We start from the raw sequence: 26,426 nt of genomic DNA on the forward strand, positions 1-26,426 counted from the left end.
GCTTTCCCTTCTCCAACATGGCGCCGTGATCTCCGCTCCTCCGCGGCGCGCCGGCGGGGGGCGGGGCCAGGCGGCGGGGTCACGCGCGGCGCGGCGGGTGGGGCCGGTGAAGGGGCGGCGGCGGCGGCGGAAGATGGCGGGGTGCGGGTCCGGGTCCGGGTTGTGTTGCTGCTGCTGCCCGCGCTGCTGCGGCGAGCGGGAGAGCCGCACCCCCGAGGAGCTGGTACGGCTGCGGCCCGGCCCCGCCGCCGCTGCGCCGGCTCTGGGGAGCGCCTGAGGGTGGGCGGCTGGGGGGTGGGGGGGGCGTTGAGCGTTGCTATGGCGCAGGGCCCGGTGCCTCCGCCCCAGGTGCCGGCGCCTCAGCCCGCGCTCGGCCCCGTGCCTCAGGGCCCGGTACCTCCGCCCCCGGGTCGGTGCCTCAGCTCGCGGTACCTCAGCCCGCGGTCCGCCCGGCGCCTCGCGGCCCGGTGCCTCAGGCGGCGCCTCGTGGCCCGATACCTCAGCCGACGCTCGGCCCGGCGTCTCAGGCTGTTCCCGCTCTTTTGCCTCCTGTTGGGCCCGGTATCTCCGCCGCTCCTGCCAGCGCCTCGGCCCTCACTGTCCCGGTACCCCGGACAACGTTTGCTTTGGTTGGGCCTGGTATCGCAGCCCCTGCGGCTGGTGCCTCAGCCTGCGCTGCTGCTTCTCCCGGGTACAGCACCCCTCGTAGCCGTTCGAGGGGAGTGGCTCTGGCAGGGGCTCTCTCCAGCTGCCCGGCACAGGAGAATGCTCTCTGTGCAAGTTTCTTGCCCTGTGCTTCCCTGTAACCTGTTGCCATGAAGGAAGCTGGGATGTGGGTTTAGTACTCCTCTTTACTATGCTGTGGGGAGCTCCCATGTAGAAGTAAGGTAGCGTATTCTTGTTGCGGGGCAAGCTTTAAGGTAAGACCCTATGCGGTTACCCCAAAGTAAGTGGTGGTCTGGTAATCCATGCTCAGACTTTATAAGCAATAGTGGCATAGGCCTTCCCTAATTTTGGCTTTGCTACCAATGTTCATGAGCACCTGTCTGTGCATTCATTCCCCTGATGATTTTCCTTTCCCATATTTGTTTTTGCAGACAATCCTAGGAGAAACTCATGAAGAGGAGGATGAGATCCTTCCACGCAAAGACTATGAGGTAAGAAATTAACGTAAGGAGAACTGCAGACAGGTTTCAGTCTGCCTGAGTTTGTAATGAAGCAGGTACTGAAAATGCATCACTAGTGAGATTGCATTGGCACCAGCAGAAATACCAAGAGTTGCTGCACTTGCAAAGAACTGCTTTTCATCATTATACGTTTCTGGGTTAAAGCCCTGTGGGTAGAGCTCAAACATCCACTGCTTAAGTCAGACTGTTGTTGAGAAAATTCATTTTCAGAGTCTGTTGCATTGTTCCACTTTTTAAATGAGATTTACAGGCTGTAGTGGTCTTGTTTCTTCATGACTAGAAAGCATCTGTGGCTGCTTGGTCACTGTTGCCTTACTGTTGTCTCTGATGTCATGCTGGCTTACAGCAGATCTTCCCATCTAACAGATCCTGCTTCTTAAAGGAGATTTTTGCTTTTTTGCATGTCTGTATGGTGGCCCTGAGGTATTTAGAGCAGTTGCTGTCAGTATGGGTGTCACCAGCTCGGACTGTTACTGCTTGGGTTGAAAAGGCGAAGTTGATGTAGATAGAAGGCAGTGGTGCTTTGAGTATGACTAGGCCATTCTATACTACTTTTAACTCTCTGCTGTGATAAGCTTAAGAATTTATGCTGTTCATCTGGAGAGGAATTCCTATCTAGTGTTCATGTTGTAGTGAGAGGTTAAATGTGAAGATCTAATATTATCCCCTGCACTGTCAAATTGGAGGCACTTAAAGAAGTAAAGTCTGAAACTGTACAATGTGACTTCTTTAACTTGAAGTTGTATCAATCAGTCGTGTTCCTCTTTGGTTCCCTATCTCCCTCAGCTTGGTCAGTGAGATTGGTCTGTTCTTTCACTTCCTGATTCTCAGGGTCTGGCTTTGCTAGAAATATGTAAATGAAGTGGTTTCCAGGATTTTTTTCTTCTATTGTTGTTTGCTGAGCCTACTGTGGGGGTGGTAATGACTTCTGTAGCTTTTAACAAGTTCTTCTATCCATAGTTTTTTTGCTCAATCTGTTGCAGCTGATGCTCTTAAATTGACCTTTTGGCATTCTTTCAGAGCTTGGATTATGATCGCTGTATCAATGACCCATACTTGGAAGTTTTGGAGAGCATGGACAACAAGGTAGGACCTTGTTCTTTCTTCTTCATTAGCTTGAGAGCTGAAGCTGCAGAAATTGCCCAGATAAATTTGCTCAGAGAAGTTGTGGATGCCCTGCCATTGGAAGTGTTCAAGGTCAGGTTGAATGGGCTTTGATCTAGTGAAAGATGTCCCTGTCCGTGGCAGGGGAGTTGGACTAAATGATCTTTAAAGGTCCCTTCCAACCCAAACCATTATATTATTCTAAATACGCTCCACTGCAGGAAGTTTTGTGGGTTTTTTTCTTCTCCATGAAAGAAATTCTACATACTCTCTAGGTTTCTTTATGAAAAGAATAAAAACGTGTGGAGATTATAGCTCCCAGCATCTCTTCTGATCCTCAGGTTTAAAGTGAGCAAGGTGTTCAGCACTTTCAGTTCCCTATTTTCAGTTTGCTGTTGTCAGCATTTTCTGTTGATTATCACTCTAGCTGCAATTGAGCTGTGGAGCCCAAAACCAACTTTTTCTGATCCCCGTTTCGATATTGCTTTGACTTGGGTGTTTTTGTTTGTTTGTTTGTTTTTAATCTTTTCCTAAGCAGAAAGCCCAGAGATACGAAGCAGTGAAGTGGGTGATGGTTTTTGCTATTGGAGTCTGCACAGGACTGGTAAGGGTCATGCTGTTTGGGGATTGAGGAAAATTCAGGAGTCTAAGCAGGAATAATTTAGAAGTTATTGTCGAGGCGTAAAGAGGAAGAAACATTCTCTGTCACAAAGTGGAGAGCTTAGTAGCAGGAGTTGTCTTTTGGAAATGATAGCACATTGTTGCTAGATTATTTTCCAAGAAGTTTTTTTTTCTTTCAGAACTTGCTGTGCTTTCTTTGCAAAGTATTCTGGCAAATCCTTTAATTCTGCATACAGGAAAACTTGTCCAAAGTGAGCACTTAATGAAAAGGGATGCCAATTTAGAGTTGAACTGTATTTTTTTTTTTTGTTTGGCAGTACTAGTGTCACTATATGTGCTTTCTAGAGTGTTTGAAAATTAGCTCTGCTGACTGTATGCCTCAGTTAAACACCAGTTTGCTTCTGTACCCTGAAGTTTGTTGTGGGTGTTAAAAATGCTATCATATTAGTACTCTGAAATGCATCTCTTCAGGAGTAATTCTAGAATCAATCTGTCCCAGTGAGAATGAAGGAGGCAGCAAATCTGAGCTTCCAGAGTTACATTACTCTGAATGACGCTTCTTTTGCTGCCTTCATCCTCTGTCCTCCCATGTGTGCATACTTCTGGTAGGACTTACTAGAGAGCGGTGTCTGTTACTTGCATGTAGTAATTTCTGATGGCAAATCTGTCATCTTTTTCATAGGTGGGCCTCTTCGTGGATTTCTTTGTACGTCTCTTTACCCAGCTCAAGTTCCGGGTGGTACAAAGCTGTATCTTTTACCTAGTGTATGGGTTCATGTTAGACTCAAGTGACCTCTTCCTTTCTGTTGCCATGTTTTGCTCAGAACAGCTGACTCTCAGACTTTTGCCATTAATCATGTTGTTGATGATTAAGCAAGTTTTCAACTTGCCTATGTAATTCAGCCCTTGAAACCAAGAAGTGTTTCCAGTATCACATATGTAGGCAAAGGCTAATTTCTGAAAGATGAGTGGTTTCACTTCCTTGTAGCTCAGTCTTGAGGTCTGAAAAGGAAGCCTGGCTTCCTGATGCGTTGTGTCAGCTGCCCTGGCTGGATTAGGAAGCATGACTTTGGCTTCTGATGCCAGTGGGACCCCCAGACAGTACAGAATGATTGCGTATTGGTGGGGGGAATGTTGTTGTTTTCCTTGACCATTGTTGCAGCGGTGGAAGAATGCACTGAGAAAGGCTGTCTTGCCTTGTCCTTGCTGGAGCTGCTGGGGTTCAACCTGACCTTTGTTTTTCTCGCCAGTCTTCTGGTCCTGATCCAAGTAAGACTTAGGTCCACTGCTGCTCCTTACACAGCCTCCCTTTCCTCTCACACAGGTCCTGGGCATGAAGTATCCTTGCCAAAAGCACTTTCTGCCCCAAGACATCAGATTAGCTTCACAGTGCTAATTCATTTAGCTAAGCAGGGTCTCTTGGTCCTTTGCTGTGCTCTCTAATGAGATGTTGTTGGTCAGCTATGAAATCGATGCAGCACAGCATCGGTGTTTCTCTTCTGCAGCCTGTAGCAGCTGGATCAGGAATTCCTGAAATTAAGTGCTACCTCAACGGGGTTAAGGTTCCAGGGGTTGTGCGTCTCCGAACGGTGGTGTGCAAAGCTATGGGAGTGCTCTTCAGTGTGGCAGGAGGTAAGAAGGGCTGTGGTGTATTGGTCTTGTTGGGGTAAGGAATCACTGAAGGGGGAAGAATGCTGTTCCTGCTATACGTAGGGCACAAAAGACTTCTGCCTTTCCAGTAAAATGATTTTGATGGGCTGGAGCAGAGTCATGAGCCCTGAATGCATATATAGAGTAGAAAATAAACAGAAGGATCAGGACTATTGGGGGAACAGGTACTTTTCTGGGTGGGCAGACGTGACTCTTTGTGGCTCAGTCCAAGAGGGAGACCTGAGAATTCTCCATAATGCATTGTCTAGAGCGATTTGAACCAGACTATGTTGTAGGCAGCAGGGCAGAGTGACTTGGAGAGTTCAGAGTCCTTGTAACAGCTGTCTCTGAATGGTTCCACCCACTTGGAGTGCAAAGTCTGTGCAAGTCTTCACAGAGTTTTGGGGGATTGAGGGGCAGGGGTCAGCACTTTCCTTCACCTTGAGGGGAGAGGAGAGAGCTGCAGGCTTGGCACAGGGGACTGTGCCATGGCATGGGAGTGGTGAGCTGATCTCTCCTGGCATTGTCAGCAAGGGAAGGTGGCACAGGGAGGGGGCAGGGAGTGTGTTGCTGCATCAGTCCTGTTTTTCAGGTCTTTTCGTGGGGAAGGAGGGTCCAATGATTCACAGTGGTGCTGTCGTCGGTGCGGGTTTGCCACAGGTTAGTGCTGACATGGGTCACTGTCCTGGTCACACCACTGCTTTGTAAGACTATTGTGAGGAGTAAGTTTCCATCTCTTAACGTTTCTAAATCTTTGCTTTGTTTGTAGTTCCAGAGCATCTCTTTGAGGAAGATCCAATTTAACTTTCCCTATTTCCGCAGTGACAGGTACTGTACCCAGGATGTTGAGGAGGGGAGAGGCAAATAAGTGAGCAGACTTTCTTGGGAGAAGGGTGGCGGGCTGGGGTGAATCAGTCAGTTGTTTTCTTAGTTTCTCTCTGGTGTCCTGCAGTTTCATTCTGCAGCAAGACAACACCAGGACTTGACTCTTCCATGCTGCTCTGCTCTGGTCTCCATGTTCATTGATGTCCTCTTCTACTACTCAGCAAATCTCTACCCACTTAAAACCTTTAATGTGAATGGTTAAATGGCTTCATTGTTGGGAACAAGCTCAGTTCCTTGCCCTCTATGACCAAGATATACTACAGAGAAGGCTGGTTCACCTGAATGTGAACAAAATCTTGCCTTTCCCTCTCTGTAATTCTTTGAAGTGATGCTGGAGTCCCACGGTTTGGGATGGTTCCTCATAGACTGGGCAGTTGTGTAGTGTCAAAGTTTTGCTCTGTGTTTGTGCTCTAGAGAAAGAGCATGATGCTGCAACAACTTAACGAATAAATGGTGCTGCCTGCCTTGGCCAGCACTTCTCGCAGCTGTCACTCCTGTATCCCTGGGATATGTCCATAAATGGGAATGGTCTCTTACTTTACAGAACCTAAGCATCTCCAGAGATCTGCTTTGCTAAACTGAGGCTGTTTTCCTCTTCATTTCAGGGATAAAAGGGATTTTGTATCTGCTGGAGCTGCTGCAGGGGTTGCAGCTGCTTTTGGAGCCCCAATTGGGGGCACTCTTTTCAGCTTGGAAGAAGGTTCCTCTTTCTGGAACCAGGGACTTACATGGAAAGTGGTGAGTAATGACTGGCTTTTTCTGTGTGTCTCTTCCTTGAGCTGGACCTTGGGAGGGCTTGCCCATGAGGGCGTTCAGATTATCCTGTTTCTGCCTGAGCTCTTCTGTCAGGAGAGAGATTGCCTGCTCTATCACTGCTCCAGAATTACTACAGATCAAGAGCAGAGATGAGTCTGTTACTATCTGGAACTATGGGACAACTTTATAGGCAGCAGATTTAGTGTACCTGGGAGAAAGGGCTTTTATGCCTGGGCTCTTTGCAGTCTGATCCTTTGGGAGCAGACTGAGTAGGCAGGTGCTGGATTTCTTTCTGCTTTTCTCTGCCTTGGGATGCTGTATTGCAGCAATGTCCTGTGCCTTCAGGTTGCCAATTTCTCTGCCTGTAGTGCCTACTTTCATGAAATTGACAGTATATTAAAAATGTATTGGATTTCATGATGCTTTTGGCATTTCTTATGCCAAATGTCCTGTTGATGGGATTCAGTTGGGTCTGGTCTTTCTCAGCAGTGATAAAAGGAGCCAGGGGATTTGCCACGATAGCAGCTCTCTCAGAGCCAATGAAGATCTCAATTCCAACTCTAAACAAGCTGTGTTAGTGCCTTGTAATTGATTTGCAACTGAAAATGAGCATGTTTGGGGAAAAAAAAGAAGGAGCTTTTGCTGCAAGAATTATTAGGTGAAATTCTAACTTCTTGTGCAGGAGGCCAAATCAGATTATTATAGTAGTCCATTATAGCCCTGCTCTCTTTTGCAGCAGAGAATGGGTGTTAAAGCTCAGTGTATTATTTTCTTAAAGCCTGAGAAGGCTCTGAGGTTCCCTTCCCCAGGCGTAAGTCTCAAGGAAGAGCTGACTGTGCCAATTAGGGTTTTGTTTGTTTGTTTGTTTTCTCACTTCCTCAGCTTTTCTGTTCCATGGCTGCCACCTTCACCCTGAATTTTTTCCGCTCTGGGATTCAGTTTGGAAGTTGGGGGTCTTTCCAGCTCCCTGGGCTGCTGAATTTCGGGGAGTTTAAGGTAAGATTTAGTGTTGTTATTTCCCCTCCACCTCCAGTCTCTTGTCAATTCAGTATTTCTGGGGGTTTTTTTGATACCTGCTTGTATTTCAATGAAGGGCAGTTGATATTTAGCTGCAATACTTTGATAGCCTAAGACACAATTGTTCTCCTTTGGTCATAGCTGCTGAAACTGTCCTGCTCTGGAGACAGAAGCATTGGTAGGAAATTGCAGCAACTACTTTAATGCTTTTTCTGATGCTTTTCTGCATGTAGTGCTCTGAGTCTGATAAGAAATGCCACCTCTGGACGGCTGTGGACTTGGGCTTCTTCATTCTGATGGGGATTGTAGGAGGCCTTCTTGGAGCCACCTTCAACTGCCTGAACAAGAGACTTGCAAAGTATCGCATGCGGAACGTTCATCCCAAGCCAAAGCTGGTCAGGTATTTGTGTCCTCTTGAGTTTGTGCAGGGATCTCTGATCTGTGTTCAGTGTCCCAAAGCAAAAGCATCAATGTAGAAGACCCAGTGAGTGCGACTGGAGGAAATCCCAGATGTATTCTTTTTGAAATCACAAAACAAAGCCTCCATAGAACTTAGAGCGAACACCAGAAACCAGATGTTAGTCCCTGTGCATTTTTGTAATTACTCTGGTGGTACAGAGAGAGCTGCAACCACCCCTTACAAGGGCTATGAAGGGAGCTCTTTATAATAAAAGCTATAGCTGGACAAACCAGAGCTTTGTCTTCATGCAGTATTTTTTTGTCTTGTCCAAACAGATGTGGAAGGAATAGCTGATCCCACTTTTTTTTTAAATAATTATCTTGTTTAATTATATCTGTGCTATTTAGGTAGGGAATTGCCATGTAATTCTGCAAAATAGCTGTTTGTTTGCTTGAGACAATTACTAAATAAGAAGCCTAGGTTTAAAAAAAAAACAAAACTGTATTTTGGCAGTTAGAAAAGAAAAGAGATTGAGAGACTATGCATCAGCCTGTCCAGTCCTGTCTAGCCTTTTTACCCTGTAAGGATCTACAGAATATCCTTGCCATGTGAACAGCCTCATCACTGAACCCTTCCCTGTGGCTTTTTTTATGTGACTGCTATGTGTTCTCTGGGCAGAAATTACTCCTTTTTGGGGCAGGCAATTAAAAAGGGGAGTTAGTGCAGTCTCTGGCAACCAAGTCATAATTCAGCTTGACTTGCAATTCCCTGCTTCAGATGTTAAGCTGTGGTGACTGCTGCTGCTTGCAGCCTTATCAAAGTCGTGTGCAGAGCTGGGACTGGGTTACAGGGCTGAGTGTGGCTTCAGTGCATGGTTTCTATTGTGTACTTGCAGAGTCTTGGAGAGCCTGCTGGTGTCGTTGACTACCACGGTCGTGGTCTTTGTAGCCTCCATGGTTCTGGGGGAATGCCGGCAGATGTCTTCCACCAGTCATAGTGGCAATGACACTCTGAGCCTGCAGGTGAGGGATCTTATGTGAAGATTACATGTCTCCATCATATTGTTCACCCTCCAGAGAAGCACAGGCACATAATGAGCTTTTGACAGCATGCAGTACATTACAGAACTTCAGTGAAAGCCTATGGACAGTTGCAGGAACTTAGGATAATAATGGAAGCTACCCTTTGTGCTTTCGTACATTGGCAAAGCAGCTCAGGCTGTGAAGAGGGGGCCATTGATGCTGCAGGCCCCATCTCTGCTATTGATGTTTGGTCTGAACTTCCAAGTGTGGGCTGACAGCCCTATACAGAAGGGTTACTCCCATTCTGCCCAAAGGCTAATGTAGGAGAGAGTGGATTTTAACTGTTCCTGTCTTTTGTGTCCTGCATTAGGGTATGTCAGAGGATGTGAATTCAAGCATCAAAACTTTTTTCTGCCCAAATGAAACCTACAATGACATGGCCACGCTCTTCTTCAACCCTCAGGAGTCAGCTATCTTGCAGCTCTTCCACCAGGACGGTGAGTAGCTAGGAGGCAGTGCCGCAGCCCATGCTTAAGCTTCAGAGCTTCATCTTGCTTGAAACAGCCTTGTCATAAGAACCACAAGACTAAGGGCATCTTCAGGCCTTCATGTCTCTGGGGGACTGCTAGTACAACAGGTGAAAGCCTCCTCCATGGGAAGAAAAGCCTGCTTTTCCTCTCTTTTTCACTTACTTATTGTCTTCCTGTGTGTTTGGACTGGGAGACTAAGTAGCTGTTGTGAGATGAGCCTGCTGTGAGCTGAGGGGTGGATGGTGCAAGACTACTGTCTTAGTCTGACAGAGCTGTGCCCCTTTAGTCATGATTCTTCTTGTGTTGCAGGTACTTTCAGCCCAGTCACACTGTCCTTGTTCTTCCTTCTCTATTTCTTACTCTCCTGCTGGACATACGGGATCTCTGTGCCCAGTGGTCTTTTTGTGCCATCACTGCTTTGTGGGGCTGCCTTCGGACGCCTGGTCGCCAACCTCCTTAAAAGGTGCATTGAGTGTGCATATGTGTGCGAGAGATGTGCTGTGAATGCACGCTGAGCTCTCAGGCAGGTTTTTCTAATCTCTGGTCTCTGTGTTTTGTCCTAGCTACATTGGCCTGGATCACATCTACTCGGGAACCTTTGCACTGATTGGGGCAGCAGCATTTCTGGGAGGAGTGGTCCGGATGACAATTAGCCTGACCGTCATCCTAATTGAATCCACCAATGAGATCACCTATGGGCTCCCAATAATGATCACCCTCATGGTGAGTGCAGGGTCTTAGCTCTGGCTTCTTGCAGACTGCTTGAACATGTGCTGGCCCTGAATCTCTGTTCCTTCCAGGGCTATGATAAGCCAAGGAGTCTTGTACTTGGAGCAACAACTCAGTAGACCTTCCATTTGCTCTGCAGGTAGCCAAATGGACAGGAGACTTTTTCAACAAAGGCATCTATGACATCCATGTGAACTTACGAGGAGTGCCTCTTCTGGAGTGGGAAACAGAAGTGGAAATGGATAAGTAAGGCTGCTTCTCTTGGCAGGGCTGTGGGTTAGAGTTTGTGGTAGTATTCTTGCTCAGAAAGGAATGCTGTAATGCAGGGGGATGATGCTTCATCTCCAACGAACTTGGCTGCTCTGAGAGGAGCAGCTGTGAGGAGGACTGCTGTGAGAGGAGTTGGGAGTTGGGCATCTGGCCTGTGGCAGGAAAGAGGTGCTGGAGCCCTTTCTGAGGTGGAGTGGATGGGTGGAGATCTGTGAAAATATTCCACTGGACTTTGCTTCTTGCAGACTTTCATCTTCCCACCTGTCGCCTTTTCCCAGTAATGTTGAAACACCTTCTATGTTACAAGTTGGAACCTTTTTCCTTGCCTATAGTGCATTGTTGATGCAATGTTATATTTAAAAAAAATAAAATAATCAATTGTGCCAGCACCACTAATAATACAGTGAAAGTGAACATACAGGTACAAGCAGCTGGCAGAACTAAACTGCAGAAGACTCCTTCAGGATCTCATTCTGGGACTAGTTTGTTTCCTTGTTTGTCCATCACCAGCCTTCTGTTGCTGACATGATGCATGCAGCAATCTTGGATTTCTGTCTCCTCAGACTACGAGCCAGCGACATCATGGAACCCAACTTGACATATGTCTACCCACACACCAGAATCCAGTCCCTTGTTAGCATCCTGCGCACAACTGTCCATCATGCCTTCCCTGTAGTGACTGAGAACCGGGGCAACGAGAGGGAGTTCATGAAGGGAAATCAACTGATAAGTAACAACATCAAATTCAAGGTAAAAAATTGTTTGTTTGGTAAGTTGAAGGGTAAAGAGCTTTGTTTTGCAGGTGGAAAGCCCTTTGTTTTGTTATCTAGGCTTTTGTCAGTGCAGAATTCAGGTCAGAGATAAGTGCCTACTGCAATACAAAATTTTCAAGAACTCAATTTCATTCCATTCTCTGCGTCATGGTAAAGGCAGAAGAATGGTCTGCATTCCTAGAGGCAAAAGTTAAGAGGACTAAGTAACCTGTTAGGATAGACATGGAAAAAGTTTGGATTTGGCACTGAAGTACTGAACCCGCCATTGAGATCAGTAGTAGATGCCTAAATACTTCTCTGCTTTGCAGGAGGGGTAGTGGGGCAGATGCTTTAGTCTCTTGGAAAACTTAAAATTTAAGGTCAGAATGAATAACGAATGTGCTTGTGGCATACATGTGCTCTAGCAAAAAAGGGTGCCTGAGTTCCTAAACTCCAGGTCTCTGTCCAAGGAGAGTACAGTCCTGTGGACTATTCTAACAAGTACTGCAGCAGCACTGACTAAGGAACACCTTGTCTGGTGACATAAAGCTGTGATCAAATAGTTAATGGTTGCTCTTGGATAACTGTTGACCTGCTGAGTGAGTATCTGAAAATGGTTTGTCGTATCCAGAAATCTAGCATACTCACCCGAGCTGGAGAGCAGCGCAAGCGTAGTCAGTCTATGAAATCCTACCCTTCAAGTGAACTGCGTAACATGTGTGATGAGCACATAGCAACAGAGGAGCCACCAGAAAAGGAGGATCTGCTGCAACAGATGCTAGAGAGAAGGTGAGATCCTGGTAGGCGCAAACTTATGGGAACAGGGTGTTTCCATATGTTGAGATGTGTTGTGATGCTTCATATAGTCCCTGTCATTCCATCTGTCAGAGGAAACAGTGCTAGTATCCATGTTTTACAAGTGACTTGTCACATCTCATCAGCCAGTGCTGAGGCTCACACCTGTGACCAAGTCCTAGGTTGATGGCTTGATGGTGTCCAACCTGTTAAATTAAATTTTCTTCAAACACCTATTCAGAAGTATTGCCTGGAGAAGAAGGAATACCTGGGGAAATGTCTTGTCTGTAGAAATCGATGCCCTCTTGTCTGCAGAAATCTGAGGGCTCTGCAAAGCTCACTTCTCCCAAGAGAAGAGCTAATGACCTGGTGCCATAATATCGATACCACCTTTCTGGTAATTGGGCTGAGTCACCAGGCTTGTATTGCAGTTGCTTCCAAGCAGAAGCCCAGTCTAGAGAATCAATTTCTAACTTAGTCATTGTGACTCTTATGAGTGGAGTCCTGACCCTGACATTTTGCTAGATGCTTCAGCTTCTATTAGAATCCGAATAATTTGGCATTGAAAATTGCTTTAGTAGCAAGTGATTTCAAATTAAGAGTTAGGAGACGATCTCCATTCTGCTGCTGTTGTCATACTCTGCCCATGGTAATGGCTCTTGACCCCTCCCTGCTGTTTCGTTTGGTGGAGGAAAGACTTGCTTGTCTCTAGCAAGAGTCCCTGAAATGTTCAGGAGAAGGTTGCAAAGAGCTGAAATAGCTGTTACTGTTCTGGGGGTATGTGTGTCTCCTTAAGTTCATGCAACTTCTAACGTGTTAAATGTCACAGATATACTCCCTACCCCAACCTGTACCCGGACCAGTCTCCCAGTGAAGAGTGGACCATGGAGGAACGCTTCAGACCTTTGACCTTCCATGGCTTGATCTTGCGCTCACAGCTGGTCACCCTCCTTGTCAGGGGTGTTTGTTACTCTGAGAGCCAGTCGGTGAGTCTTCCTAATCGGGAATCTTAGCAGAGACATCCCTATCCTCTCAGCTGAGAGGGTTGGGAACAATATTTATGGGCTGCCAAATAGAATTTACTTATTTTTACACTTTAAGGAATTCGTCTGTGTTTTAAAAGCTGCAGACAGGTAATGTGAATTCTCCCTTGCAGCTCTAGAATAGAGAGAATTGAATTTCTGTTTAAGTATCCCCAGAAAAAGAGAACAGCTACTGTTTAAAAAATAAACCAACAGACCCGTTCGTTGCATAAAGGTCCCATCCTGTCACAACTGGAGAACAGTGGCAGATACTAAATACCAATAGAGAAACCAGCAGTGTGTACTGGGTGTTTTTACTGCTGCGTACCAAGGTCTTACCAGAAGACTGCCAGCTGTATCACTGAGATCAGTATGAGCATCTGTGTTGGAGGCCCATCTTCCACAAGGCTGATTAGTTGCTGCCCTCCAGTGTTGAGTGTAGATCTGTCAGAGGGTGGAGAGCAGATCTGTTTGCTCTGTCAGCTAAACACCTGTATAGTTTGGGCTTGCACTGCTGCATTCTGAGATGAGCTGCTAGGAGTACCTCTGCAGAAGTTGTGTGTGTGGGCATGGGGTGAGAAGGAGACCTGGGTGAGCAGTTAGGAGGCATTGTTTGCTGTGCTGCTTGCAGCCCGTGTACTGTCTGGGATGGTGACATATTGGTTCAGTGGGATGTATTTTTAATTGCAGAGTGCAAGTCAGCCTCGTCTCTCCCATGCAGAGATGTCAGAGGATTACCCCCGCTATCCAGATATCCATGACCTGGACCTCACATTGCTGAACCCTCGCATGATAGTGGTAAGAGATGCAGTGCAGTGTGACAGTGTTTCCTAATACACGTTTAAGAATGTCCCAAGCCTTTAAAAAAGGCTGAGAGTGTGTGCACCCTTGGGTGCAGTGACCAACATCCTGTAGCTCTCATGCATTCAGTCAGCCTTGTCTGCATGTGGAAATCAATCCTCATACCTGCTATGGGGTAGCATCACACACAGGTGCTTTACTTTCAGAATAAGACATTGCCTGTCTGGTTTTAACTTCCTTCTAGATGAGACTCCTGCCTGAGTGAGATTGGACAGGGAAACTGCTGATATCTGTTCAGAACTCTGTGCTGGCAGCTCAGTCAGTGGCAGGCCTGTCATTGTCTTTGTGACAGGAAGGTTGCTGTGTAGGCCAAAGTGCTTTTTTAATATACTTTCTTATTTCCATGGACCTGCATTTATCCTGCTCAGAGGTTTTCTGCAGCATCGGGCTTTTAAGATCATGGATTACAGTGTTCAAACAAACTGTGACAAATTCAGATTCCTGAAATAATTTCATATTTGTGGAGAAATAGAAGATGCCCACAGTCCAATACCCTGTCCAGAGATCAGTGCATTGGAGGACTTGTAGGAATTTCTTGTTAGTGATTCCCAGAGATAGTGAAAATGCCTCTTGTAAATAATATAATTGGTTTTCTTTCTTAGGATGTCACCCCGTACATGAACCCATCACCCTTTGCTGTCTCTCCAAACACTCATGTATCACAAGTCTTCAACCTGTTTAGGACAATGGGACTCAGACATTTACCGGTCGTGAATGCAGTTGGAGAGGTGAGTCCTTATCTCCATTTTGTTTTGGCTGAGCAAGGAAGCCAGTGTGGGTTTTTGCAATGTCTTAACATCAAACAGAAATGCTTTAAAGAGATCAGAATGGGATCTTCTGAAGTCCCTGAAGCACTGTTGATTACTGTGACTGTTATCTTTTGTGTCGAAGCCTGCTTCCTGCTTTCCCTGCAAAGGGCAGGACATGCAGTCTCTCCACTGTCTCAAGTTTGCAGCATGTGGAAGCCCTTACTGTCTTGTACCTCTTGAGATGCCTTGAGCTCATCAGAGGCTGCTAATTTGGCTTCCTCTTTGACAGCTTTATGCAAGGCCAAGAGCAGAATTTCCTGTGTGTTGGGGCAGGAGGTTTTTCTGCTGGAAGGGAACTTGCATTCTGTTCCTACTCATAGGAGCAGCAAAATAAAGGAGTCTGAATGATTTGTGCTTGATTCACTTGTACTTTTCTCTTTGCCATCTACAATGCTCAGGAATAGTCAGTAGGTGTCAGTAATTTCCTATAAACATAATGAGAAACTGTTTCCTTTAAGCCTGAACTGGTCTGTCCCAATGAGACAGCAGTGATTTTTCTGCCTCTTGGGGTTCCTAATAGCTGCTCTGCAGAGCCTGTTGGTTGAAAATGAGATGTTGACTCATTCCATGTTTAGTATAAGATGCTCTTGCAGTACTAGAGAGCAGCCTAGTTCTAAACTCTTTCAATGTGTAAAATCACTGAGGCATTTCATCAGCTGAAAGATGTGGTTTGCCTGTTTCCCCAGCAGGCTGAGAGAGAGTCCCTTTTGTGACCTGCCAGCTAGTGATGGCCAGTGTGCAGTCACCACTTAGCTAGTCTTTACCATATCTCAGTTTTGGTCTTTAGAACTTCCTAGAGTGTATCTGATATGAGCTATCTGCAGTCATGTCATGTGAGATACCAGAAATGTCTCTAATAAAGCCATAAGAGGCAGTTTTGTTGTTTTCAATTACGGCTTTCACTTTCCAAAGGATTTAGTTACATCTGTATGCTAACATGGACAGGATTTCCCTTCCTAGGCAGGGGTAACTACTACTGTGTCTAGACACAATAGCAGCAGTTAAGCTGCCTGAGTGTAGTTAAAGCAGTGTCTTGCCTGTAGATAAGTGCTGGGAGAGGGAGGAGCATTGTTTTGGCAAGGTTTGAACTTGAACCCACTCTAATTCAGCATTGGTCAAGAACTGCTTGCAGGTTCCCTCTTTTTGGGGGGTTGGAAAGAACAACAGCTCTACCATGCAGGTCTCTTAGTGGCCCATCTGTGATACTGACTTGTATCTTTTTTCCTCTTTTCTTCCTCTTCAAGATTGTTGGGATAATCACTCGGCACAACCTGACCCACGAATTTCTGCAGGCAAGACTGAGACAACACTATCAGACCATTTGATGCCCCTGCCCACCCTGCCCCACTGTCGGTGTGGCTACCTCCCTCTTCCAAGCCTGCACACGCGCTCGCATTCTGCTTGGACCCCACAAGGCCCAAGACTTGCCGTTTGGCTTCTCACATGCATATCAAGCCTGGGGAGCTGGAAAACACTTTGCTAGCCAGAGAATTAGAGGAGCTGCCTGAGCCCAGAGCTGTTAATTGGTCTCAGGCACTTGGTTTGACCACTCTTGATCCAGGTTTTTTTCTTTTCCTGTGCCCCAGTTATCTCCTTTCATCAGATGTTGTTCTGACACCATGTGTTCTGCTATTTTGTTTTGTTTGGGTTATTTTTAAGGGTTGGAAAAAAGAACCATCTAGCTCTACTGTGTCCTGTGCAGAGAACTGCAGCATCTTTTCCCTGTCCTCCTGTATGTCTCCGTTTTCCTCTTCCTTCCTTGTTCCTGCAACTGTTGCCTTATTTGTGTGAGAAGGGGGTGGCTATCAAGGCTGAGAGGAGATACCGAAGTTTGCAGTTATCAAGTAGTGATTCTGGATGATGGCTTTTTTCAAAAGCAGTATTAAAAAATCCAACTCTTTGGAAATACACCTCTCTTTGCAGGTGCTCCCAGTTGCCCACGTTTTTCCCCTCTGGCTTCATTTCTTCCTGATTTCTCTCCTTCTTTCATGGGGAAGGATCCCTGCTGTGATATTTTTGACAGCAGCTGACTTTTAAGAGCAGCTCAGCAAATTAGGAGTTCAAAACAATTCAGTTCCAGTTACTGTTTGGGATTATAAATATTTAATACATTTGCAGAGCATCTCAGAGAAGGGAGATCTCTTTCCCTGTTAGCTGTTGCTATTATCTCCCTGTAAGAGACTCTTCTATGGCACTTTGTGGCACTCCACTTTGTCACTACCCTGACACTCCTGCATTTCTTGGCATTTGTAGGTACTTTGTCCTTGTACTGATCCAACAGTGAGAGCCTGGGACACCTTTCCAGCTAGGGTTAGAGACCAGGGAGCCCCACATCCTCAGAGCACGGTGAAGTGTTGCTTTCTGGAGGCAAATAGAACTGATGCCCTGTCTCAGGGCTTGGTTGAACTATCTCTGTGTCATGAGAGGAGCTGGTGTAACTTCAGGCTGCCATATAGGAGGGATACTTGGTGCTGGTGACTAACAGGCAGGATCTGCTGCAGGGTGATAAGTGGGGTTGTCTTTGCTCTAAAAATGCTAGGGCTAATGTTTGCAACTGCAACAGCTGAATATCTATAAGGGTAAAATCAGCACTTGGAAGCCAGTTGCAGCCAGTTCACTGCTTTAGCAGGTACCATCCTGGCCAGCACCTGTATTGTTCCAGCAGGCACCTGCCCTCCTGAGTTTTGCATACAGATAACGCTCAGTGGGAAGCCAGCATTGTGCCTCCAGGGGCTGCAGAGCTGATTGGCTTGATAAAGCACAGAGCATTCTCTCAGCCAAGAGACTGGGCCAAGTAACATGGGGAATGTATCCCAGAAAAGGCTCTACACAGCCTCTGAGCACTCCAGTTAACCTGTTGTCTGCCATAAGGAGCTAGCTAGGTGAGAGCTGTGGCAGAAGGAAATCGGACATTATTGTATTTTCTGAATTCAGGAGCTCATCTGTGCTGAAGATTTTCCTGACTAAGCCTGACAAAGTTGTGCGCTTCCCTTACATGTCAAAACACTAAATCTGTTAAAACAGCCTCTTTGACTGACTTTGTGGAAGCTGATTGTTCCAGGGCACTGCTCTAGAAACTGCTGGCTGCTGAGCCCTACTGCAGTTAGGGTTAGGTGGAGGTTTTGTCCCCAGGTCACTGGCCATGGTTGTGAGGTAGGGCTCTCAGTCACTGGAACTCTTAGATGTTCATGGAGTCTTTGCAGTCTGGATAGTTGGTAGACAGATGTATTTATTCTCTGGCTGTGCTTGCAATAAAGACAGCTGAGTCATAGGAGGCTCTTGAATTCTGTCCAGCAGATGAGAGAAAACTTGGTTTTACAAGTGGTTCCTGAGGCCAAGTGTTACAGTAGAATTTCCTCCTTGTCATACAGTGCATGGCATTGCCCAGCTGGAAAGTTTGGTTTTAGGAAAGCTGTTTGTTAGCACTTAGATCTTAATTTTTATTCCTCTCCATTGACATCTGGAGACCTTTTTTTTTCACTTAGCATTCTTTCCCACCCACTACCTTATTAAGAGAGGAAGGGCAGATCTTTGTTTTCATAAATAGATTTATACCATTTCCACAAAGGAAAGAGCAGGCTGTGGTACATGCAATGGCAGTTGTTGCAAAGGAAGCTGTGTGTGTCCCAGGACCCTTTGTTAACCATGGCTACTCTCCAGGGCTGCTTGGGAAGTGACCTATCTAAAAAAGCAGGGAATGCATTTGTTCTTTTCCCTTTCTTACTGTAGAACTTGCAGCAACAGGTCTTGTCTCCACTAAAATAGTTTTGCTGGTTTCTGAATGTCCTAGCTCCTTTTCAAATAAGGCATGCAAGCTCTTAAACTTCCAAGAGTAAAGCGAAGGTGTTTTCCTACAGTCAGTGTCCATTTTGTGCCTTCAACCTGGACTCCTTAGCTGGGACAGGTGTGGCATGTTCCTTAGACCATATGAGTTGGCATCAGCTACTGCTCTTGACTTACAAGTTCTTTCCCTGTAAGTAAAATAAGGATGTTTGTTCTCTTGGGATAGTCTCTGCAGATGATTCCTAAAATGCCTGTGTTCCCTGAGCTCTGGTCTTGCACTGAGCTATCCCAAGAAATTTGCAGGTTTTACACTCCCTGAAGCTGGACTGTAGGTTTGAAATATGCTTCTGTTAACCTACCTTTCCTTCAAAGGGTTTATGCTTATGGGCAGTTACAAATGACAGGAATCCTGTTTTGATGGGATTTTGGATCACTCTACTGTGGAATTAGCCATCCCATACTGTCAGAGCACCTGTCAAGAATACCCTGTGTCTCTCCATGACAAATCTTTTTCCTCTTGCTCATGTGGAGTGATTGTGTGTGTAAGGTTCCATCCTGCATGTGAATAGGGCTCCTTAGATTGTTTGACTTGAGCTGGTCATGTCCTGTTTTATTTCTGTACACAAACAACAGCAGTGTATTTTGCTGCAGGATGTCTTGTCATTGCTATTGAGGCCTGGAGTTAGGCAATCCAGACAAGACAGGCTGAAAAATCTTGTCAAGGTTTGTCTGAGCACCAGCTGCGCTTCCCCATGAGAAGGCCACTTGTCTTCAGCCTGCTGTCAGCACTGTCTGCTCTGCCTATGCATCTGTCTTATTCAAACATTTCAGCTGTAAAACACACCCCTTTCACTCCTTCTGTCAAGAAGTTTTAAATGAGGATGGTGGGTGGCCCTGCCAGCTGCTTTAAAGGGAAATCTGTGTGCAATCACTGTTATGTAGCCTGCAGAAAGGGAATTACAAGTTCATCTGACATTTGGAGATGCAGCATTTCCCTTCTGTTAAGGACTGATGCAAAGGGGCTTGTGTTGAATCAGTCTTGTTCTCACACTTTGATCACTTAATTCCATTCTTACAACACACTAACTGCTTCTACTCTAGCTCTGGTTGCTTAGAGATTTACCAAGAAACTTACTTCTAACATAGGTGCCTGTAACCTTTTACTCAGAGCAACACTAAAGGAATAGTAATGAAGAACTGGATTAGTATTGATGGCAAAAGCTAGGGGGTAGTATGGGGCATTCTCCCCTGCGTCATGGTTTCCTGTGCAGTGTTAATTATGCGGTTTTGAATTGTTAACTTACTGTGAGCCATTCCAATGGTAGCAACTTACCTTTCCATTTGTTTTTTTGCACTGTTTTTTTGTTACAAAATGATGTAAGCTAATTCCACAGTGTATATAAATTGTATTTTTTTTAAATTTGTATGAATATATTTTTATTTGAACTATGGCACTTGGGAAGTATTCGTGTAACCATAACATGTCTGAGAGTAAAATGTTTGTGTGTCTCCTTCAGCACTTTCAAGGCCTTTTGATGTTTCTAGTGTTGTCTTATTTTTACCCTTTATAATAAAACTAGTAGAACATGGCAATATCCAAGAACATGATTTGAGGTAGATGAGTAGTTGCTATTATGAGCTGTCTGGATCTAGCAGTTGTGCAGAAGGTGTTCTGAGGCTGGGCAAAGATAAGAATTAGTGTAATACTTTAGGTTGTGACCACTCTAGTCCCATGTTCTGTCACAACAGCTGTTTAAAAGGAGGGAAATATCAACTGTTTGATAAGGAGCTGAATTGTGCACATTGTGCTAGAGGTGACTGATGCTTTTCTTACCCGAGAACTCTTGCTTTCCATCTTCCTCCCAGTAAGTTAATGAAGGACATTTAGAGTGCAGTGTTGCACCTCTTGTTTTACAGGTAGCTTCTCCAGGATGTGAAAAACTGTTAATTTCATCTTTAGCTTTTATTTAGTTTGTAGCTATCTTTACTGCTTTATCCTGCTGTCTACCTTACAGAAAAGAACTTGTGACAATTTTTCATCTTTCATCACATGCTTACAGGCCAAAAATGTGAGTAAGTACAGTCTTTGAGCACATAGAAATACCTGACCCAAAAGCTCACTGCCTTTCCATGTTTGTGCTGTTTTTCTGGATCGGGTAGCTGTGTTGTACAGGATGCACGTAGTAGCTCTCTGATGCATTCTAATCCGAAGTTAGCCAGCAGCTCGTCTGGCTCCTGCCCTCAGTCTCACACTTGGTGTGTATGTAATGACAGGGAGAGCCTGAAATAGATAAAAGCGTCTGTTGGGAGGGTATGGTGGAAACTCTGTTTGGGAGCTAAATAAGAAGTGCCATGGTGGTCTTAGTTAAGCTGTGCTCCTAGCCAGGAATCGGGGTAGAAGAGAATCATCAGGAGAAAAGAGCGGGGGAAACTGCTTCAGCTCTGCTGCTGCCTTCTGCAGTAATGCTTTAGGAAGTATTTCCTTCCTAAAATTGAGGTACATCAACTGCCACTTTAGCATAGCAGTAAAGGAGGAAGTAGACTATCTGTCTTTTGTCTACCTTCTCACCTCCTGCCCCTGAAAAAAAGGGGTGGGAGAGGTGTGTCTGTCCGTGCTTACAGACACAGCTTGACAATTTGGTGTAATGGCAACTTCATTGCAGCCAAACCTACTAAAGCAGACAGCTGGAACGACGCAGATACCAGACACTTGGTTAGAGCCTTTGCCAGCTTTACGGCTGCTTTGGGTGTCAAGATTATATGCAAGGTGATTCCTATTTCGGAGAATAAAAGCGATAAAGTTTCTTGCCTGTCAAAGGAGGGATCAAAAACAGTTACAGGTGGTGGTTTGTCTTGCATTTTATCATGGGTGATAGAGGTGGTTACTAGAAAAGCTGTGTAATACATTTATGCTTAAAGCAATGAACTTCATATTTAGATTAAAATTCCTTTCTACCCAGGTTTGTAGACCTGCTAAATCCAACCATGTGTCATGATCCCTGTACCTGTAAATGGTGTATCTAGCTGAAGAATGTAGTGTTGTTCAATGCAATTTTTTTTTTTTTTTTTTTTTTGCTTTGCTTTGCTGGCAGGATACAATCTGCATACTTTAGCATGTGTGCATATGCATGGCAGGTGTGTATCATGCAGCACACAGGAAGAAACAGGATGGCCGCCCTGAGCTTTGGCTGTGCTTGTGTGCAAGATGAGAGAATGAAGCTGCTCTTCTTGTCCAGGGTGCTGAAGTGCTTTTAAGCGGCAGTGGGATACACTCGGCTTCTAGAGCATCCACTGTAGCGTTTCAATGCAGTGTGTGGAAAAGCTTGATCGTAGCTGGAATGAGATGGCAGCAAGTTCCACCACCATCTGGGAAGTAAGGGATATCAGTTTGTGAGGTTTAGACATTGAGATCACTGTTTAAAAGTAAGCAGGATGTCCCTTTCTCAAGGCTGTTTAAAAACTGTAGAAATAAAAGCACAAGTTGCTGTATGGGCTATGTGTGGTTTAACACACATTTTAGTGATTCTTAAGCATGTAGGAGTGGGAGACTGGAACCCATATATACCAGTTTGAATAGTTGAACATAGAAAACAATACTGGGTAGAAGAACTCATCTCTGTGGAATCGCTGACTTTACACATTGATTTTTTTTTTTTCTTTTTTTTGCTTCTTCCCAATTCCCAGCATAGCAGGCCTGACCCTAGCTGTCTTCTCACTACCTTCTGCTTTCTTAAAACTTCCCCTCCTCCCAAGTCTGCTTCTTTTTCTATACAAGTTTCTCTGGTTTTCCAAGAGAGCATTCAGGAGATGGGAAGGTAGGGGGAAGGTTTTACAAATGATCCTTTCTTCATACATAAAAGACCCCAAACTGTGGTTACAACTGTACACCTTATTTTTGTCTTTTTTGTGGAAGTATATCATTCAGGGATAGGATCTGCCTTTAGGAAAACAAAATACAGGCATGGTATAACCTTCTGTTTACAAAGGGCAGGTAGTACTGTTGAGAGGGGAACTGATGTGCTCAGGATTCTTTGAACTAGGAAAACTAGGAACCCCAGTTGTACTAACTCCTTTTGTTCAGATAGGGTGATGGGAAGGCTGGCCTCGGAAACTATTACAAGTGATCAATGGAAAGGACCAAAGCAGCAGCTGTTTCTGGTTGCCAGCAGTGAGGTACAAGAGCCTATCCTCTGGTCTTAAAAGTTTCTTCCTGCCTTTTTGTTTCACTCTGGTGTTTTCCTTCTCACTGTGAAACTGATCTTGAGACCTCTTTTCTTTATACTTGCAATGATGGCAGGAATAAGACTCAAAGAACAAAGCCCACTGCATTCTATCACTTGCTCTGGTAAAGGATTGGAGCCAGCAGAAGATTCCCTTTTAAAGTTGTTTGTCCATAGCAGCTGTCACTGCTATGGTTCAGCTCCAGCAGGAAGTGACAGCACAGGGACATCTGCTGCAAGAAACATCTTTGATTTGTTTCAAGATGTTTCACACCTCAAAGGTGTGAGAAAAGCACCAGAAAAGACCCTCCTTCCTTTATCTCTCAGTAATGCCTCTGGACTCTTCCTTCTTCGGTGTGAAAATTGAGACACATGTGTTGGGCAACTGGGTGCCAACCATCTAATGGAAGCTGTACTTCTGGGTAAGCATGCGAGCAACTTGGGGAGAGGCTGTTCTCAGCATGGCAGAGCTGTCAACAAGCTTTCTGCTAAATTCTGAACTGTATCCATGCTGCTGCTAGCCTCTGTCTTTGGGCATGGTGCCAGTGTACTATTGTCTGTAACGAGTTGCTGCCTAAGATGACTGGGACACACTTATCAAGCAGATGTCAATCAGCAAAGGCCTTTGGGGGGCAAGCTTCAGTGAAAGTAAATCAAGCAAGCTGGGTATGGCCAGATTGTTGTGCAAATTGGCACAGCTCCACGATTCCCCACAGCAGCAGAGGATGTATGCCCTATACTTCACATATGATTTCTTAGAGAAACAAAGCAGTGGTGACAGCTCCTCTTGGCATTCTTGTCTGCAGACTGGGATTTCAGTAAAACATTTCATCTAGTGGGAAGCTGGAAAGGGATAGTGCAGTGTCTGAGGGGGAAAGAAACCCTCAAATCTAATTTGCAAAAAAACCCCATGCCAACCCCCATGCCAACTAGACCACTTTTCCAAATGAGACTCATGCCTTACAGTATGCATAAAGCATGCTAGTGTAATTACTGTCTTTCAAAGCTCAAAGGAAAGAAAGCTGCTGAATTATGCACTGCCAGTCAGGGTTTCTGCCAGGAGCTATTAGGAAGTGAGTATGAAGTCTGGCATTGTAGGAGGTGGTAAATGTCATTAGAGCTGGGTGGAGGGTGTTAGCCTGGTCCTTTTCTGATCGCACTGGGATGTGTCTGCCTTTGCACAATGAGCATGGTGGCGCTTGGATGCATCTTGGGTGCTGTGTTGTGGGGGGTTGATTAAGGTTTATAAAGCACTCTGATTGATGCCTGATAGGGTGGAGGAGGGCAGGATTTCAGGACCCTGCCCCATGGCCGGTGCTGTATAGTTACTTGGAACCTAACCTACATTAGCTGCTTGTGACATCAGCTCTTGCTTTGCAGTGTTGGCTTTGTCCCAAAGGTATCCTGTGATTAGACTGTTTCTGAATTGTTTACAATTACAGGCTACACTGTTTCCTTGTCTTGAGGCTAACAGACGGCACAGTTCCTAAAGCAAAACTCTGAAGTGTTTGGTTAGTTGCATGGCCACTAGCATTTTTCCTACGCTACTACTGACATGTCACCAATCTTACCTTCCCCTAGGGGAAGTTTCTGTAGAAGACTTGAGGTGTATCTTGGATAAGTGTGAAGACTTAGTAGGAATTAATGTAGAACTGAAGATTAACACATCTTCAGTTCGTGCCCTCACAAGAGCCTGGTACTGCTTGTTTCTCCTCCAGTCCAATCCCATGTTTTCCTCCAAAAAGTTCTACCAGGATTAGTTTTCAAAATTTACAGGCACCAAAGGTGGATTCACTACAAACCTGAAGAAAGCTACCTCACATTTAGACATCTGTCTGTGCAGAATGGGCTACTGCTGGAAGAGAGCAGAGCCTAGTTAAAAGGAATACCTGCATCCTTTCATGGATAACATGTGCAGCTGTGCAAATCCACTTCAGTGACAGCAGCAGCAGAAGAAATAAAAGGCAGTCAGCTTAGCACCTGATGTGTATATGGGACGACAGGATGGTCCTTTGAATCTTTGAGCTATAAGCATAAGTCCAAGTTGCTGCAAAGCAAGGTAGAGCGTGAACGTGTAATGCATCTCATGCTGTGGTAACTGCTTGTGCCTCTTTTCTTCCCCTGCTGTAAAGATCAGCCTGCTGACCTTCAGTGAAGAACAGAGCTGTGGCACTTGCCATTGATACTGCTGGGTCACTGTGGCACTTGCCATTGATACTGCTGGGTCACAGTGTATGTGGCTGTTCTGTGAAACAGATGATAAATTAATTCACTTACTAGCTTGCTCCTTCATTTCTGCACCTACAGGCTGAAATTCCTGGCCTAGCTGAAAGCAAGTTCCTAGTGGAGCCTTTTGTGTTTTCTGGATGCACCCTCTTGGTCACAGTATTTTTGTACTGTCTTTAGAAAGCAATCGATACAGCTCTAGAGAGATGTTTAGCTTTCAGATGACCTTGCTTTCTCCATAAGCAGTGGGCTGCTTTTGTCTGTGTGCTTGTTTGGGACTGGCAGTTCCCAAGACTGTTCCCTGCTCTCTCTGATCCAGCTCTCACAGCAACAGTGGCAGGTTTGCTTGTCCTTGGGGGTGATGTTCTTTGCCTGTAGAGCTGATCAGTGCTAAGTTTCTCTTATTCAGCTTTTCCAAGTGCTTGTTTCTGTGTGCAGTCCTATTCTGACCTGACTGTGAGATTTCCCTGGGGGAGATTTACAGCTCAGTGTGTTTATGGGAGTAGCAGTAAAAATCAAGCCACAGAGATGCTTTTTTTCCTAGATTGCTTACTCTCAATTACGTTCTCCCAGACCGCAGGGTCTATTAACATACTGTCTGCAAGCCAACACAGACTTGTTCCACCAGGAACTGGCTTGCTGTTAATACTGGACCCACCTGGCTTTGGGGCAGGCAATGCCAACTCTTCTTGCCATTTTTAGCACATTCCACTGAACTCATTAGTGTTTCGTGCCTTGAGGGGCTGACAGGGAGGGACAATTTACAGTGTCTATGCAAGTTTTGCTTCACTGGGTAAAATTCAGCTCCAGCAAGGGCTGTTATTGTTAAGAGTACGAGGATTGTTTTTACTTTCCTTTATAGTAGCACATGGGAAGTCAGGCTGTTGCCCGTTGCTAGTGTGGAGGGATCCACCTGCGTGTTCCCATCTTGCTGCAGCAGGAAACAGGTGGCTGCAGGGGTGTGTTTGGAAAGCCTGTTTGAGAAGACAAAGCCCTGTTGTCCCAACAAAGGCTCCCCAAAGGGTGACTTCACACCACCTTGATTTGTGAAACTGCCTCTGCGTAAATGCAGTCACTGTAGCTTTTCACTGCAGGGATGTCTCATGGTATCTGCTGGGAGTCTTGACCTGGCAGTCTGTTCTCCTGCTAGGGAAACCTATGGCACTGCTAGGACACTATGGCACAGAGTATTTTATCTTTGCCTGGTGCTGCTGGAAGGAGAGGCTCTGACATGCGATTTGTATCACACTAGGTGTTGTTTACCCTTGCAGTGGAGCAGAATGATTCCCTCAGAGTAGGCTTCTGCTCTTTTTCCCTAGGGAAGAATCACAAGGGCCAGCGTGGCAGGGAGCACGCAGGTGCCTCTCAGAGGCCATGTCAGTAGTACAGGGAGTGACTGGGAGGGCGGCTTGTCAGAAATGCAATGTGTGACATAAGCCCTATTAAAGTGGTACAGCAGCCTTAGCTGTAAACAGACGTGCAGGAGTGGTGTGCCATTCAGCACTCAAACTTACAGTTTCACTGTAGCTATGGTTCCTGAGAGCTGTTGTCAGCAAATGTTATGGCTCTGGCATATCTGCCTCCCCGTAGCCTATCTTGACCAAGTATCATTCCTCTCCCTATGTGTATATACATCAGCAAAGTCAGAATTAGACTTCTGCAGTTGAGTCTATCCTGGTGCTGCTATATTCTTAGGCCCTGAACAAGCTTCCTGGGGTGCTCCAGCAATGGCTGCCGGGAACGAGACCCAAAATTAGATGCTCAAAATAACACAGTTTCTAGCAGTA

At 45.6% G+C, this 26,426-nt stretch overlaps 1 protein-coding gene across 1 annotated transcript; it reads left to right on the forward strand.

The window, feature by feature from the left end:
* Nucleotides 1-119: 119 nt before the first annotated feature.
* On the forward strand, nt 120-19,782 carry CLCN6 (chloride voltage-gated channel 6). The gene is made up of 23 exons (XM_049796759.1): nt 120-223; nt 1,098-1,157; nt 2,208-2,273; nt 2,830-2,895; nt 3,595-3,661; nt 4,075-4,181; nt 4,418-4,544; nt 5,155-5,222; nt 5,332-5,390; nt 6,053-6,185; nt 7,086-7,199; nt 7,454-7,620; nt 8,516-8,642; nt 9,013-9,139; nt 9,482-9,635; nt 9,736-9,895; nt 10,041-10,147; nt 10,735-10,921; nt 11,555-11,712; nt 12,548-12,704; nt 13,431-13,538; nt 14,204-14,329; nt 15,655-19,782. The coding sequence occupies exons 1-23, from the start codon at nt 134-136 to the stop codon at nt 15,733-15,735; spliced, it is 2,616 nt and encodes an 871-aa protein (XP_049652716.1). The 5' UTR covers nt 120-133; the 3' UTR covers nt 15,736-19,782.
* Nucleotides 19,783-26,426: the final 6,644 nt, after the last annotated feature.

The sequence above is a fragment of the Accipiter gentilis genome, chromosome 1 (assembly GCF_929443795.1).
Source record: "Accipiter gentilis chromosome 1, bAccGen1.1, whole genome shotgun sequence".
NCBI lineage: Eukaryota > Metazoa > Chordata > Aves > Accipitriformes > Accipitridae > Astur > Astur gentilis.